We start from the raw sequence: 17,178 nt of genomic DNA, 5'->3' as shown, positions 1-17,178 counted from the left end.
TCTTAGACATTTCCGCTAAAAGTAACTACAAACTTTGAAGAGGTCTTCCCTTTGACTTGTTGGAAAACTAATTGGAGACCCTAACTTGGAGTTTGTCGCCATGCCTGCTCTTGCCCCACCAGAGGTTGTCATGGATGCAGTTTTGGGAGTGCAATATGAGGCTGGTGGAGTGGGGCCCCCACAGCATGCCCAGAAACACCATCTCCACGGGTATCAGGTACCTCTCTCCTTTTGTGGTTGGTGCAGTTTCACGGTGTCCACGCCAACCGCGGGTCAGCTGCTCTCTAATGCGTGTGCCTTCCGCAAATTAGACCATTTTAAGTACCTAATAGGAAAAGATACATTGGCTTTCAAAACCCATTTGCATTACAATAAGAACTTTCAACATTTCATCTGTCCACTAAAGGAAGAGCTGCCAGAGCCTTTAAATATAATTTCAACTGTTGCACAAGTTTAAGTGGATGATAAAAGACGGCAGTTGTTTACCTGTGCTAATGAAATTTCTCCTTGATGGTGACTATCAAGCATTCGAAGTGTTCATCGATGAATTACGTGTGGCCATTGCGAGCATTAAACCTCATATAAAAAGTTACGTGGAAGGAGCGACTGTGTGGCTCAGTTGGTTGAGCCGACGCTTGATTTCGGCTCAGGTCATGATCTCAGGTTCATGGGATCGAGCCCCACATGCGGCTCTGTGCTGACAGCACGGAGCCTGCTTGGGATTCTCTCTCTCCCTCTCTCTCTACCCCTCCCTTGCTCACTCGCTCTCTCACTCTCAAAATAAACACATAAACTTAAAAAAAAAAGTTACATTGATGAAAACAAACTGTGGTAGATTGGTTAAAGGCCACCAATCCCTCCCATGCTGGTTTGCACTGTGCAATGTGTCCCCCCACGTCTTCTTCCCATCCAGGGGTGTGTCTTTTTCTCCACTTCCTTACCCGAGTCTGGGCTTGCCCTGTGACCTGCTTGGGCCAATAGAAAAGGATGGAAGTGACTTGGGGCTCCCATGGTTAAGTCAGGAAGCTTAAGGGTTCTGCCTTGATTCTCTTGGAAGGTTCTGGTTGCTATATAACAATCCATCTAGCCTACTAGAACACGAGAAGCCATGGAAGAGAGGAGACCTGAAGTGTCCTAGCCCACAGCCAGACATGCAAGTGAAACCATCTTGGACCTTCAAGCCCAGCTAAGCCTCCCTCTTGAATAATTCCAGTCAAAACCCACAGAAGAAGTGCCCAGCCAACCAGCACAATCATGACAAAGCATAGAGTATTGCTGTTTTAGGCCAGTACACTTTGGGATGCCTTGTTATCTGGCAAAGGCTAAAACACAAGGTCAATTTATCATTTAAAAAAAGTGAAAGGGGGAGCCTGGGTAGCTCGTTGGTTAAGCATCGGTTCAGGTCATGATCTCATGGTCTGTGAGTTCAAGCCCCGCATGGGGCTCTGTGCTGACAGCTCAGAGCCTGGGCCTGCTTCAGATTCTGTGTCTCCCTCTCTCTGCCCCTCCCCTGCTGGTGCTCTCTCTTTCAAAAATAAACATTAAAAAAAAATTTTTTTTAAATGAAAGGATGGGGCGACGGGGAGCCTCAGTTGGTTAAGCATCCCACTCTCGATTTCAGCTCAGGTCATGATCTCACAGTTCATGGGATCGAGTCCCAAGTTGGGCTCTGCACTGACAGCATGGAGCCTGCTTGGGATTCTCTCTCTTTCTCTGCCCCTCCCCTACTTGAGCTGTCCCTCTCAAAATAAATAAACAAAACAAAACAAAAACCGGTAAGAACAGGAGGGGAGTAATGAAACAAAATTGGCCATATCTTGATCATTGTTGAAGCTGAAAATTATCTACTCTTCTATTTTTGTGGGAACTTTTCCATAGTATAAAGGAGAAAATAAAGAAAGGGTTGTAAAGATTCCATTTAGGAAATTGTATATACATAGTGGGTATTTCACCTTTTGTAATCGTTTATATTTCATTTTCTTTACATGATTGCATAATATACAGAATGAAATAAATTTTTTTTTTTTTTTTTTTTTTTTTTTTTTTTTTTACCGACCAAGCCCCATTTGGACTCTCCAAATACTCACCAGTTCACCCCTGAAAGTCACGGGGACATTATATAAATTTTCTGGGTGGCTCATGAGGTGAACAAGGATGAGGAGCCCGGTCTGACCCCACATCCATAAACCCTGCCAAAAGCAGCTGGCGCCCGCACCAGGGAGGGTTCCAACAGGGCAGGAGCCCTTCCCCCCTTCCCCACCCTCCGGCCGCGCTCTCAGGCGTGGGAGGAGACGATGAGGAAGTCCAGCCTCCTGGAAAGCCAGCTTAGCCCTCCTTCCCTCCCTGCTGCCCGCTCTGTGACTCCGTAGTGGCTGTGCCCAGGCCCGCCTGCCCGATGGCGCGCGCCCCGGCCTCCGGGTGGGGGTGAGAGTGCTGGGAGGGGCCGGAAAAGGCGGGTCAGCCTGAGTTACGAACCGCTCCAAACCATCCGGGGAGGGGCCAGAAGCTTCTCTTTCAATGATCGGGCAAAGGCTGTCCTTCGATCTCCTCCTCCTTCCTTGCGAGGGGACGGGTGGCAGGCGCACCGCGCTAGGTTCCCAGTCGCTCTGGGGCGCCCCGGCTTTGGGAAGCGGGGAACCTCTGCCCCTCCGAGTCACACTCTCTGGGAGCCCCGGCACCCCTAGGCTCCGATCCTCGACGGCTGTACACCCGCGCGCAGCCCCAACGTGAAGGGCTGAAGGGGGGCCGCGCCGAGGGCCTGGGCCGGGACCTGCGCAGTCCCCAGCGGGGCACCGGGCGGCCGGGAAGGTGGGGGGGCGCAGCCCGGACTCAGCGGTGAACGCCCCCCGAGGCAGTCTGGAACCCGACTTTCCATCGCCTCATCGATCCCGCCCCGCTTCCTAACGACGTTTGGAATGACTGATGCGAGCTCTCGGGCCTCGAAGCCACCCTCCCAGGAAGCCCTCTTTCCTTGCAAGGGCGCCCAGACCCCGCGGAGCGAGCGGGGACGGAGGCGGGAGCATGGGGGGGGGCGGGGAGGGGGCGGAGGAAGGAAGCCGGGGGGGGGGGGGGGAGGAGGGAAGGAGGGAGAGAAATGAATTGCATTGGCCAGTCGCATCCGCAGCGGATGATGCAGACACCCTCCATGCGGTCCCCTCCCAGGGGGGCAAGCGCTCCGCTCCCCCACGCCAGGCTGCAGACAAATGAACACAAAGCACGCGGACTAGAACATAAACAAGGGTATTTTATGACTTCCTTTTTATTTATTTATTTATTTAGCACACTAATTAATAAATAAACTCCTGCAACGCGGGGGGGGGGGGAGGGGGGGGGAGAAGCAAGCAAGCAGAATCCAAACATCCTCTCTGTTGCCATTTGGTTATGTAAAAAGGAGGAATTAAGGCAAGTTGGTGGTGAAGAATTCCTCCAATGCCACGCTCCAAATCAGAGCCCCTGCAAGACCTGAAATCAAAAAGAAAGCGGGCACCAGCAGCAAGCACAGAAAGTGGGGCAGAGGTCTGCCAGCAGCTCACATATTGTTCCTGCTCCTAAGGGGACGATTGTCACAAGTCACAGAATTAGGCCCAGCTGTAAGCCACCAGCCCTACTACACACCACCTCCTAGTAACAACCCCTGCCTCCCCATTCACTTCTTTCTGAGCAGGGATGGGCTCCGAGGCAGCTTCCATTGTACCGGGTCCCCACCTCCACCCATCATGGCCAGAGGTGCTGGGGCAGGGAGTGGACACCTGCCCCAAGATACTGGGCCACAGGAGTCCCCTCACCCAGGAATTTAGGACTGGATGGAGAAAGAGAAAATAGTGTTTATGAAGAGCCAGATGCCATTTGGTGTAAACAGGGGAGCCCTGGCGGGTTGTAGGTCTGGGGAGACAGAGGGAGCAGTCTGGGAGAAAAAAAGGCCAAGGGAAGGAGGAAGAGAGGGGGAGACAGAAAGAGAGAGACAGGGAGAGATGGAATAAAGAGCTGCTGGCACATAGGGGCAGGATAATGCTCCCTGCTGCCTTCTAGGCCTTTCTGAGGCCCTCGGCAGCATCCTCCTCCCCCCATATTTGGTAACAATAATCCCTGTCTTCTGGTTCACCAGGCGTCTGTGACCTGTAACCTGAAGTTCAATGAGCTGGAAATTTCTGTTGCTTGTACTCAACGGGTACAAATAATAAATTAGGCATTTAGCTATGCCTAAATAACATAGCTTCAAATCAAAGCTTCCTTTATCATTTTACTTTAAAATTTTTTGATTGATTTATTCTTTAAATGTTTATTTATTTTTGAGAGAGAGAGGGAGAGAGGGTGAGCACAGGTGGGGGAGGGGCAGAGAGAGAGAGGGGGACAGAGGATCCAAAGTGGGCTCCATGCTGACAGCAGAGAGCCTGACACAGGGCTGGAACCCACGAACCTAGAGATCATGACCTGAACTGAAGTCAGATTCTCAACCAACTGAGCCACCCAGGCGCCCCTAGATTTTATTTTTTAGAGCACTTTTAGGTTCACAGCAAAATTGGGACGAAGGTACAGAAAGTTCCTATATACCCTCTGCCCCCTCCAGATGCACAGCCTCCCCCGTTATCAACATCCCACACTAGAGTGCACATTTGTTAAACCGATGATTCCACATTGACATGTCAGTATCACCCAGAGTTTGTAGTTTACCTTAAGGTTTATTCTTGGTGTTGTACATTCTATGGGTTTAGACAAATGTGTAATTGTTACTGATCGATCTATCATAGACGCTAACTCAGGAAATGAACAGATTGAGCCCTGGCACTGCCCCAGCCACCTGCTCCATCCAGGGGAGGGGGGCACCAGGGAGGTTGGGGGCTGGACAAGTGGAAAGCATAGCTCCTGGTTAGGTTTGCCAATGCTGTTGCCAAACTCAGGTACAACTCATCATAAGAGAAGTCAATAACTCAAGAGATGAAGGTTTGGAAGAGAGAAAGGGAGAAATTTATTTTGGGTGCTGGCAACTGCGGTTGGTGGCAGGCTCAAATGACCTCTCAGCCTGCAAGATGGACACCTAGAGTTTTAAAGAGAGGTTTGGGGGTATGTGCAAGAGAGCCGACAGGGAGCGCATGATCACAGGTGGGGGTCGGTATGTGTTCAGCCCATCATTATGGGCAGGGAAGGGAACATGTCGGGTGTGGCCTTCTAGGCATTCCGTTGGTATCAGAGCTTTTCTGGTCTGGTGGTTGCAATGTTCCGGTCATTGCAAAACATCTTCGTCAATGCCTCAAGAAAGTGAGATAAGAAATTAACACAATGGGTTTTAGTTAGAGCATGAGTTAAGCGGGCTTGTCTATTTCTGGTTTTAATTGTTGGGGTCTATAGTTGAGCAAGAGGGCTGCCGACATAATGACATGTATCCACCATTGTAAGCAGCATACAGACTACTTTCATTGCCCTGAAAATCCTCTGCACTCTGCCCTTTCTTCCCTCCCCCTAAGCTCTGGCAACCACTGATCCTTTTCCTGTCTCCATAGTTTGGTCTTTTCCAGAATGTCAGATAGTTGGAATCATGCAGTATGTAGCCTTTTTGGATTGGCTTCTTTCGCGTAGTAATTTACTTCTATGGTAGAAGTTTTCTGTTTACATTTTCCCAATCCTTCTCTCCTTTGGTGGACACATTATCTAATACCTTCTAATTGAGGGAAAAAAGCTTATTTTGGGCCTACCAATACATTGGAAGCAAAGGCTTTTTACTTTGGGAAAAGGGAAAAATGACACTTGCTGCACTGGAAACTAGAAGTCCCAGCATTTCTAATTTCAGCCACAATCCAACCTGCTGCGGAAGTAAGGACCACAGTCCAACCTGCCTAAAGCGTTCTCAGACTTCCGAGAGTCCGGAATGCCCCCCAGCCCGGCATCCATGGAACCATCCTAAGGGCTGCCTTTCCTCACTCCGGGCAGCATGGTCCCATCTGCAGTAAGTAGAGGCTGGTGATGCTCTGCATCGAGGCAAAACCATGGGGACCCCCTTTCCCTGGAGGTCAAGAGCATCGTGCTACTGGCAAACTCAATCCCCACTCTGAGTCTGTGGCATTCTCCCATCAGCTACAATAACGACAGCAATAGCAGTTGACATTTCCTGACTGCTAATTATATGCCAGGTCCCTTGCGAAACACTTTACATGTATTTATTTAATCCCCCCAACCTAATGAGGTAGGTAATAGTAGCATCCCCTATTTTATTTTGTTTTTGAAACGGATTTACTTTTTTAGTTATCTCTACACCCAACGTGGGGCTTGAACTCACGACCCCGAGATCAAAAGTTGCATGCTCTTCCAACTGAGCCAGCCAGGTGCCCATATCCCCCATTTTATAACTGAAGAGGCTGAGTCACAGAAGAATTGTCACATGCTCAAGGTCACACAGCTTAGAAGTGGCCTAACCAGGATTTGAGTCCAGATAGTCTAGTTCCAGGGTTCAGCTGTGAACCACTGTGTTGTGATGGGGAAGAAATTAGTTATATCTATTGCTATGTAACAAATGTCTTCAAAACTTAGCGGCTGAAAACAATGGACTATTACTATCACACACAGTTTCTGAGGGTCAGGGATCTGGGTGCTCTGGCTCAGAGGGTCTTGTGGGGAAGGCTCTCCCAAGACTTGACTGAACCCAGAGGATCTGCTTCTAAGCACATTCATGTGACTGTTGGCTGGAGGCCTCAGTTCTTTGACACATCGGCCGCTCTGGACAAGGCTTCCCCCAGTGCAGGTAATGAGGGGGAGAAAGGGACAGATATTGAGAGATGAGCCACTCTACCTTTTATGACCTAGCTTTCCAATCACATACATCACTTCTGCCTTATTCTATTTATTAAGCCAACCCACAACTCAACAAGAGAGGATTACACAACGACATGAATACAAGGAAGCATAGATCACTGGAGGCCATCTTGGAGGCTGGCTACTACGAGTATGAAGACAAGCTAAGCCGAAAAGGACCTTGCCCTCAGAAAATCCTAAAACCTGCTTCAGAGGTGATAGCAAAAAGCTACTGAGCCCCGTGCAAATGTTTGTCGCCACTCAACAAGCCCTTCCCCTGTGTTTGACACATTTCACCAAGCACTATGGAGAGAGGTGGACTCATCTAGAACATGAGCTCTGTGAGGACAGGCTCTGCATCTTAGATGACATATCGTTGTCAGTCTTCCATGAATGTTTTTAATTGGCTGACACTAAAGAAGTAAAAGATGCACTCACTGCTTTTAGAAAGTTAACTGAGTTTTAAAACAATCTTAATTACATTTTATTTGCATACCTTCTGTGGTAAGATATACGTAACCTAAAATTTCCACTTTAACACATTTTTCAAATGTCCCATTTAGTGGCATTTAAGTATATTCACATTGTTCTGAACCACTATCACCACCATCCAACTCCAGAACTTTCAAATCATCCTAAATTGAAAAAATCTGTGCCCATTAAACAATAACTCCCCAGGCACCTGGCTGGCTCAGTCAGAGGAACATGTGACTCTTTATCTCAGGGTTTTGAGTTCATGCCCCACGTTGGTGTACAGATTACCTGAAAATGAAATCTTTGGGTGGCTCGATTGGTTAAGCATCTGATGCTTGATTTCAGCTCAGGTCGTGATCTCACGGTTTGTGGGATCCAGCCCTGAGCCCTGTCTCAGGCTCTGTGCTGACAGCATGGAGCCTATTTGGGATTCTCTCTCCCTCCTTCTCACTCTGCCACTTTCCTGCTTGTGTGCTCTCTCTCTCAGAATAAAACAATAAAATAAAACAATAAAATAAAATAAAATAAAATAAAATAAAATAAAATAAAATAAAATAAAAACTTTAGGGGGCCTAGATGGCTCAGTTGGTTAAGCGTCTGACTCTTGATTTCAGCTCAGGTCATGATCTCAGGGTTCAATGAGATCAAGCCCTGAATTGGGCTTCTCCCTGACAGTGCAGAGCCTACTTGGGATTCTCTCTCTCTCCCTCAATCTCTGCCCCTCCCCCACTCGTGCTCTCTCTAACTCTCTCAAAAATAAATAAACATTAAAAAAATTTCTTTAATTTATTTATTTTTGAGAGAGTTAGAGACCCAGTGTGAGCAGGGAAGCACAGAGAGAGAGGGAGACACAGAATCCAAAGCAGGCTCCAGGCTCTGAGCTGTCAGCACAGAGCCTGACGCAGGGTTCGATCTCACAATCTGTGAGATCATGACCTGAGCCAAAGTCGGACGCTCAACTGACTGAGCCACCCAGGCACCCCATAAATACATTTTTTAATAAATAAGCAAATAAATAAATAAAACAGAAAAATAAATAAATAAAAATAAACAATAACTCCCCATTTCCCTCTGCCCCACCCCGCCCCTGACAATCTTCTTTCTATTTTCCATCTAGGAGTTTGTAAACTCCTGGTACCTGATACAACTGGAATCATACCATATTTGTCCTTTTGTGTCTGGCTTATTTTACTTAGACTAATGTCTTCAAGGTTCATTCATATTGTAAAATGTGTCAGAATTTCCTTCCTTTTTAAGGCTGACTGCTATTCCATTGGATGTGTAGATCACATTTTTTTTATCCATTCATCCATCACTGGACATTTGGGTTGTTTCCACCTTTGGGCTATTGTGAACAATGCTGCTATGACCGTGGGTATGCAAATCTATTTGAGCCCCAGCTTTCAATTCTTTTGGGTATATCCCTAAAGTGGAATTATTGGATCATACGGTAATTCTATGTTTAATTTTTTTTTAATGTTTATTTTATTTTAGACAGAGAGAGACAGAGACAGAGAATGAGCGGGGGAGGGGCAGAGAGAGCGGGACAGAGGATCTGAAGTGGGCTCTGTGCTGACATCGGAGAGCCCCATGTGGGGCTCAAACTCACAAACTGCGAGATCATGACCTGAGCCGAAGTCAGATGCTTAACAGACTGGGCCACCCAGGCGCCCCATGCCTTTTTCTTGATGGTAAGTAGTACAGGGTGTTCCAACTCGTGTTTCATTTTGGAAGTCGCATCCCACTGGCTTCCTAAAAAATTTGTCCAAGTGATGGAAATTTCTGTATGGAAATAGTGAATCAGGTTTTGAAGTGGTGATCAGAAAGGCAAATGAAAGAAGAGAATGGCCATTTGAGGCATAATAAGGGCAGAGACACCATGATACAAACAAGCAGATTACAAATGATTTACCAAGTTGATGTATGAAAAGAGAACAAGGAAGGTCATAGGTACGAGGCTGGAGAGATAGAAGGAAAGAAGGGGGCAAGGGGGGCAGAACAGGACTTGGTGAGCCTTCATGTATGTATTCTTTGTGACCCAGCAAGTCCCCTCATGTGTCAGGGGTCCCCAAGACTGTCAACAGCTAGAACCCAAGGCTTGACCTTTATTGCCCACCTGCTTGTACTCACTGACCTTTGTCTCACATTTTTTCTTAAGCTCTTCTTTCCAGCTTATGTTTAACTCAGGCAAATGGAAAGCAAAACCGCCCCTCAAACAATAGCGACTGCCTTGCCAAGACCTCCCGCTGGCCCAGACCACGCTGACCAGTTTGAGCATAACCCCTGGCTGGAGGCTGGCGCCTGAGCAGATGGACCATGGAGCTACCTCTAGAATGATTGACAATTACTTTTACCTCATTATAATATTAAAATGTCTGCTCAAGGAGCAGCAGAAGCCTCATTTACAAAACATACAATGTACGGATAGGCATATTTCCTTAAGGCGCATGCAAGACCTTATGCCCGCCTCTCCATATGATGACAAGGATCCCCTTTTAAAATATTCATCCTAACCATAATAAAAAGAACCCATCTGCCCTTGCTCAGAGAGTCATGGCTTTGGAAGTTATTCCCTGTGATCTCTTTATTTGCCGCAAACAACATTTTCTTTGTGCAACAACTCCACCTGGTGTAGTTTCTATCTGCGACTCGCCAAGGAGTGAACTCACATTAGCTTGGTTACCAGACCACCCCCAGATTTGATGATTCAGCTGGAGGGCTCTCAGGACTCAGGATATAGTTGCCCTCATGGCTAAGACTTATCACAGTGAAAGGACATAGAGCACAATCAGCATAGGGAAAAGGTGCATGAGGTCAAGTCCAAGGGAGACCAGGCATAAGCTTCCAAGACTCCCTTTCCTGTGGGATCACACAGGATGTGCTTAACTCCTCCAGTGATGGGCCGTGATGACATATGGGACATGATGTCTTACTGGGGGAGTCTGTTAGAGACTGAGCACCCAGGGTTTTTACCAGGGGCTGCTCATGGAGGCACACTTTGCCTGGGCACATACCCAGATTCCAGCCTCCCAGAAAGAAAGCTGGAGTTCAGCACAAACCACACTGTTTGCATCAATAGTCTAGGCACAGCGAACCACTCTTATCAGGTAGGGAATGGTGAGAATCATCTACAAATCCTGATTCCCAGGCACCAGCCAAGGGTCAACCTGGACAACAGGTGTTTCTATGGATAAGCAGTCAGGCCTGCTGTGTTAACCCCGTTTTGCACAACATGTGTCCTGCAGAACTGCTCAGACAGGTCCATGAGGGATATTCACAAGGTGTTCATCACAGTGCTATTTGTGATGATGGGGATTCCCAGGAAATCTGGGCTTTGTCACAGGGACATGGTTCATGGTTCAGTATGGTGGAGGCATGCCCTGGAATATCATGCAGCAATTAGAAGCAAAGGATTATGTGTACATGTACTAACAGGAACAGATCTGAAAAACTTAATCTTTAGTGAAAAAGAAGGTAAGAAACTGGATGAAATATATAATCCAATACTATTAATGTTAATTCAAAATATATACACGTGCCATTTATATAAATTTCAAAAACAGGAAATGTAATCTATGCTGTTAGAAGTCCAGATACAGGGGCACTCAGGTGGCTCAGTCGGTTAAGTGTCCAACTCTTGATTTCGGCTCAGGTCATGATCTCACATTCATGAGATAGAGCCCCACATCAGGCTCCTCACTGGGTGTGAACCTGCTTAAGATTCTCTCTCTCCCTCCCCTGATTTCATTCTCTTTCTCTAAAAACAAAACAAAACAAAAGTCCAGACACAAATTACCCTTGGAGAGGTAGTGACTGGAAAGGGGCATGAAATGTTTCTGGAGCACCGGTCATGTTTTTTCTCTTGAGCTGGGAGCCAGTCACAAAGGTGTGTCCATTTTGTGAAAATGTACCCAGCTGTGCACTTATGATTTGTGCATTTTTCCATGTGTATGTTACATGGCTATACAATTTACATGAAAACAAAAAATACATTCATGGAAAACGGCAATACCCATCTGTCAGCGCCCATATGAAGGAAAAATAAACATTAAAATGTCCATGGAGGGGGAGCAGGAACAGAGATAAGATGTAAAATACATGCACACGCCCATGAACGCATACACACAACAGGCTTATGGGGATCAATGCTGTTAATATGCCACGAACAGAGGAATATTATTAATTTACCCCTCTGCACCTGGGGTTTAAAGAAAGAAAAAAAGAATGATGCTGAGAAGCTCACCTTGTGATCTCACCTTTCAGAGGAACTCGATTTCTTTGCAGTGTTTATGAGCCCATTTCTGTCTACCCAGTTTCCTAAGAGATTAGTGACCTCCACGCCCACACTGTCCCCAACCTGGAAGAGCTCCTGGGGTTACCTAGCAGTGCTGAGATCCCAGAGGGCCCACCAGCCTAGGTCCGGAACCCCAAAGGCTGCTCACGTCAACACCACTCTTGCTGAGTGATTTAGTAAAGAGGAAAGATACACTCTAATCAAATCCCCGGAAAGACTTAAGAGAGCTTTGCAAGTTTTCACAAGAGCTGCATCCGAATCCCCTGGAGGGCTCATTAAAGCACCGAGTGCTGGGCCCCGCCCCCAGAGTTTCTGATTCAATAGTCCAGGGGAAGGCCAGAGAATTTGTATTTCTAACAAGTTCCCGAGTGCTGCTGTTGCTGGTAGTGCTGGAACCTCACTTTGAGAACCACTGATGCTCCAACAGAGGAGGAGGAAAAGTACAGCTACCGATCATTTCTGATTAGCAAGCCTTGCTCCCTCAGTGCTACCCCAGGCTGCAAAACAAACCTCAACCCCGACTGCCATCTAACCAGATGGCATGACCCAAGAAGAGCTAATTCCACAGACACCACAGGAAACTCAGGAAGAGAAGATCTGTGGGCGTGGAGACATCAACAGGCCACTTCTGCAACCAGCCCCATCCTCCATCCTGCACAAGGGGTTGTTGTCTCTGGTTTCAGATGAGAAGTTTGGGCCCTGGCCAAGTTCACTAGAGTGGTGGTCTCAGGGAAATGTGGGTGCACGTCCGAGAAGGTAACTACATGATGAGCCCACTCAAGGAAAGAACGTGTTACAGAAGGAAGTGGTTAGTAGGGTGTCTAGACCAGGACTTCCTAACCCCTTTGCACACTGAAAATGATAACATTTGCATTATTCATTTCAGAGTGCCTGTAAAAGGCTTGGCAAAAAAGAAAAATGATTACATTTCTTTTATAGTATATAATTATAGTAATAAAAAAGGGTTTGGGGGTGCGCCTACGTGGCTCAGTCGGTTAAGCGTCCAACTTCAGCTCAGGTGGTGATCTCCTGATTAGTGAGTTCGAGCCCCACGTCGGGCTCTGTGCTGATAGCTCAGAGACTGGAGCCTGCTTCAGATTTTGTGTCTCCCTCTCTCTCTGCCCCTTCCCTGCTTGCACTCTCTCTCTGTCTCTCTCTGTCTCTCTCAAAAATAAACATTATAATTTTTTTAAAGGATTTGGTGATGATATAAAATATAGAATTTGAATAAATTACAATAAAGTGTACAACCATCAGTTCTTGGGACAGACCTGCTGCTCATTCCCAGCACCTAGGGAACCATGGCACTTTGACTGGGAAGCTTTGCTCCAGAGCCCACTGGTCCACAGAGCAAGAACCTGGTAGTGTTCCACCTGCCAGAGGCAAAAGACAGTCTGACTGAGAGGTCCCTGCATGGTGGTGTATTGGTTAGCTATAGCTGTGTAACAAAACTCGGCAGCTTAAAACAACAAAGGACACTTATCACCTCAGTGTCTGTGGGTCTCCCATGAGATTGCAGTCAAGTCTGGGTTGCAGTCTTTGAGGACTTGACTGGGCTGGGGCGTTTACCCCCAAGATGGCTGACTCATATGACTGGCAAGTAAGCACTGGCAGAGAATGAATAGCCCGAGGCCAACATCCAGGGTCATCTTTGAGGCTCCTGCCATAGGTGGCCTCTGGGGTGAACCGCTAGGGCTTCGTACTCACACCCTGGCCTGCAAGAACAATTCCTCTGGGCAATTCTCCTTCCTAAACTCTGATTTTGTGCTTGCCTTATCAGTTAGGATTAGGAGTGGCTGTTAAACAAAACACAAGTGGTTTAAACAAGATAGAAGTTTATTTCTCTTTCATTTAAAAGAAGACCAGAGATAAGTGAACCAAGGCTGACAGGGTGGCTCCACAGGCATCCGGGATGGGATTCTCTCTGTCTTTCTACTCCTTCAACCTTGGGGCATGGCTTCCATCCCTCAGATCACAAAGCAGCTGGAAGTCCATCATCATACCCACATTCTAGGCAAGAAGTAGGGGAAGGGCAAAGGACCAAAGACCTTTCCTAAGAAACCTCACCCTCCAACTTCCACTCACATCTCAGTGGTCATCCCTGGACACAAGGGAGTCTGGGAATGTCATTTCCTATCTGGCATATTGCTGTCCCCAATAATATCAGGGTATTGTTGGTAAGGGGGAAGAGGAGAAAGGGGATTGGGTAGACATGTCTGTAGTGGAGTCCTGGATGGGCCTGCCCTAAGAGGAAAATGCCAGGAGAGCTATAAAGTAATCGCCCAATACATTATCCTGCCTCAAGTGGTAGGTAGGGACCAACCTGGAAATACTACGGAGCTTAAAGTTTATTCTGTAGGCTTTGGAAACTACTGGAATTTTTTTTTAGTTTATTTATTTTGAGAGAGAGTGAGAGAGAGCACGTGCAAGAGCAAGGGGAGGGGCAGAGAGAGAATCCCAAGCAAGCTCCGCACTGTCAGCGCAGAGCCTGACGTGGGGCTCCACCTCACAAACCGTGAGGTCATGACCTGAGCCACGGAAATCAAGAGTCGGATGATTAACTGAGTGAGCCACCCAGGCACCCCCCCGTGCTCTTAATCATTACACTCTGCCATAGCATGTGACAGTCCTAGAGATGTCATTCATGATGTCTGCCAATCCTCAGCACCAAGTGAAACTGTCCCACCCATAGCTCCTGGGAAGTGTTTTTTAGTGGAACACCTGACTCCACCCTGCACCCATGGCAGTAGCTGACTGGACCAAGGTGAGCACTGGACCTGAGACAAGTAAATCCACAGGTTGAATGGCATCCTCATATTCTCTTACGAGAAGATGTTTCCTCACACTTAGTGACTGAAACTAGGGCATGCTGGGGGATTCATCAGTTAATCATGGGAACAGAAGCTAAAAGGTCATGATGTGGGTAGGCCATGAGTAAGCAGAGATTATGAGGGAACAGAAAGGATGAATGAAATGAGTAAGCAGAGGATGTGGTCATCAGGGAAAGAAGACAGCAGATTGCCTAGGAGTGAGGGAGATCCCATGAGAAGGCAGCCTGGAGGGGTCTCAGGCTTTTGGTGCCTGGGCTCCTTTCTGCCTCTTTGTGGCCCAACGAGGCCCCAAGGCCTGTCTATCTGCCCCACATGGGACCTGCAGTTCACTTCACTGAGGAGCAACTGTTTCCTATAACCCCAAAAGTCCCAGTTGTTGTCAGCAGAGACAGGGACAATAAGAAGGGGAGGGGCTAAGGAAGAAGATGTCCATAGGGGGCTCAGAAAAGTTCTGGCATATTCCTGGAAATCTAGAAGTCCACCTGCATGCATAGAGCTGGACACATGCTCAGGAAAGACCTGAGGAGGTCCTAATCTCTCAGCTCCGGCTGACCTTGAGATTCTGTGCAAGTAGAAAGTGAAGGCCAAGGCAGAATTGTCAACTCCCCTGTTGGGTGTTGAAAGTGTGTCCTAACACACCCACAGAAGCCTCTGGCAACAACTGGGAGACTCACTGCTTCAGACACTTACTTACTTCCTCCCGACGCTTGAGATCTCTGTCCATTCATTAGCTGACCACTAAGCCGACAAGCAGAGACTTCAGTGGTTACTCATGACAAAGAATATACGGTGCAGAATTAGTTCAGAAACCAACAATGGGAATAAACAGCAGCCACGATTCACCTCGGAGAGGGGGAAACTCTGATTTCCAGAACTGTCACATTACATTATTTAAAGTGTCCAATTTTTAACACATTCATGAGAATTAAAAGACCCCAAAGTGGTGATGGTTACACTTATCTGTGAATATACTAAAGAGCATTGAATTGTATACTTTAGATGGATGATTATATGGTATGCAAATAATATCTTAGTAAAGCTGTTTAAGAAAAATAAAATGCTTCACTACCTCATACTTTATGCTACATTTTCTGATTTTTAAAAAAATGTTTATTTATTTATTTTGAGGCGGGGGGAGGGTGAGGGAAGGGACAGAGAGAAAGGGAGAGAGCAGGCCCGTGCTCAGTACACAGAGCCCAATGCGGGGCTCGATCTCACAACAGTGGTGTCAACAGTAGGACGCTTAACTGATGGAGCCACCCAGGTGCCCCTACATTTTCTGATTTTAAAGAATATGCTCACTTGGAAAAATATTAACCAAGAGTAAGCAGTTATTTAAAACTGACATGTTGACGTTGACAGTCACTAAAATTCACGGAAATTTAGTAAGTGGTCAATGGTCAGCTTCATGAGATTATTTCCAAGGTCAAAACTAAATTCTCTCCTGGAACTTAAGATGTAGAAATATGACTGTGTAGCACGTGGAATTCTCAACAGACTCTTGGCATAAAAAGAAATTTGGTCTGAGGCAATGATGGCAAAATGGTAACATCTGACAAAGCTAGGTGCTGGGTACGTGGGAATTTGTTTTAATATTTTCTCTTACTATTTCATATGCTGAAAATACTTCATAACAATTGAAAAGAAAACAGAATGCTACTACACACCAATTAGAATGGCTAAAATGAAAAAGACTGGTAATACCAAATGCTAACAAGAATGAGGACAACTGGAGCTCTCGCACACTGCTGGTGCGAACGGCAAATGTTACAGCCGTTCTGGAAAAGGGCTTGGCACTTCCTTAGCAATTCAAACATAGAATTACTGCGTGAGTCAGCTATTCTGCTCTTATTTACCCAAGAGAAAGGGGTAAATGAGAAATGAGTCCACACAGGTGCTCCTGGGTGGCTCAGTCGGTTAAGCGTCCGACTTGGGCTCAGGTCATGATCTCGCAGTCGTTGAGTTCGAGCCCCGCCTCAGGCTCTGTGCTGACAGCTCAGAGCCTGGAGCCTGCTTCGGATTCTGTGTCTCCCTCTCTCTCGGCCCCTCCCCTGCTCATGCTCTGTCTCTGTCTCAAAAATAAATTAAAAAAAAAATTAAAAAAAAAAAAGAAATGAGTCTACACAAAGACTTGTATACAAATGTTCATGGTAGCTTTATTCATAATAGCTTGATGAATGGATAAAGAAGATGTGAGATATATATATAAATATATTTATACATATAAATATATTTAGATATATATAAATATATTTATACACACACACACAATGGAATAGTACTCGGCAATGAAAAAGAATGAAATCTTGCCATTTGCAACAACATGCATGGAATTGGAGGGTATTATGCTAAGCGAAATAAGTCGATCAGAGAAAGACGGGTATCATATGATTTCACTCATATGTGGAATTTAAGAAACACAACAGATGAACATAGGGGAAGGGGGAAGAAAAAATAAGATAAAAACAGAGCATTGGGTGTCATACGTAAGAGATGAATCACTGGGTTCTACTCCTGACACCAAGACTACACTCTATGTTAACTAACTTGAAAAAACAAATTGGAAATAGCACAAATACTAATCAACAGGGGAGTGAATAAATAAATTGTAGTATATCCACACAATAGAATACTGCTCATCGATAAAAAGGAATGAACTGGGGGCGCCTGGGTGCCTCAGTCATTTAAGAGTCTGAATCTTGATTTTGGCTCCTGAGCCCCCAGTCAGGCTCCACTGGGTGTGGAGACTGCTTAAGATTCTCTCTCTCTTGGGGCGCCTGGGTGGCTCAGCTGGTT

The 17,178-nt window shown here is 46.5% G+C and overlaps 1 protein-coding gene across 1 annotated transcript; it reads right to left on the bottom strand.

The window, feature by feature from the left end:
- Positions 1–19: 19 nt before the first annotated feature.
- On the bottom strand, positions 20–5,886 carry LOC109248112 (translation initiation factor IF-2-like). Its single transcript, XM_053891366.1, has 4 exons — positions 5,798–5,886; positions 3,786–3,799; positions 2,088–2,878; positions 20–325 (listed from the first exon to the last, which is right to left on the bottom strand). The coding sequence occupies exons 1-4, from the start codon at positions 5,884–5,886 to the stop codon at positions 308–310; spliced, it is 912 nt and encodes a 303-aa protein (XP_053747341.1). The 3' UTR covers positions 20–307.
- Positions 5,887–17,178: the final 11,292 nt, after the last annotated feature.

This window comes from Panthera pardus, unplaced genomic scaffold (genome assembly GCF_024362965.1).
Source record: "Panthera pardus isolate Hobbes unplaced genomic scaffold, ASM2436296v1 HiC_scaffold_27, whole genome shotgun sequence".
In the NCBI taxonomy this organism is placed as follows: domain Eukaryota; kingdom Metazoa; phylum Chordata; class Mammalia; order Carnivora; family Felidae; genus Panthera; species Panthera pardus.
This window is presented reverse-complemented; position numbering and strand designations above follow the sequence as displayed.

Coding starts and splice junctions, on each gene's coding strand:
- LOC109248112 (XM_053891366.1), bottom strand. CDS start 5,886: ATGGATGCCGGGCTGGGGGGCATTCCGGACTCTCGGAAGTCTGAGAAC.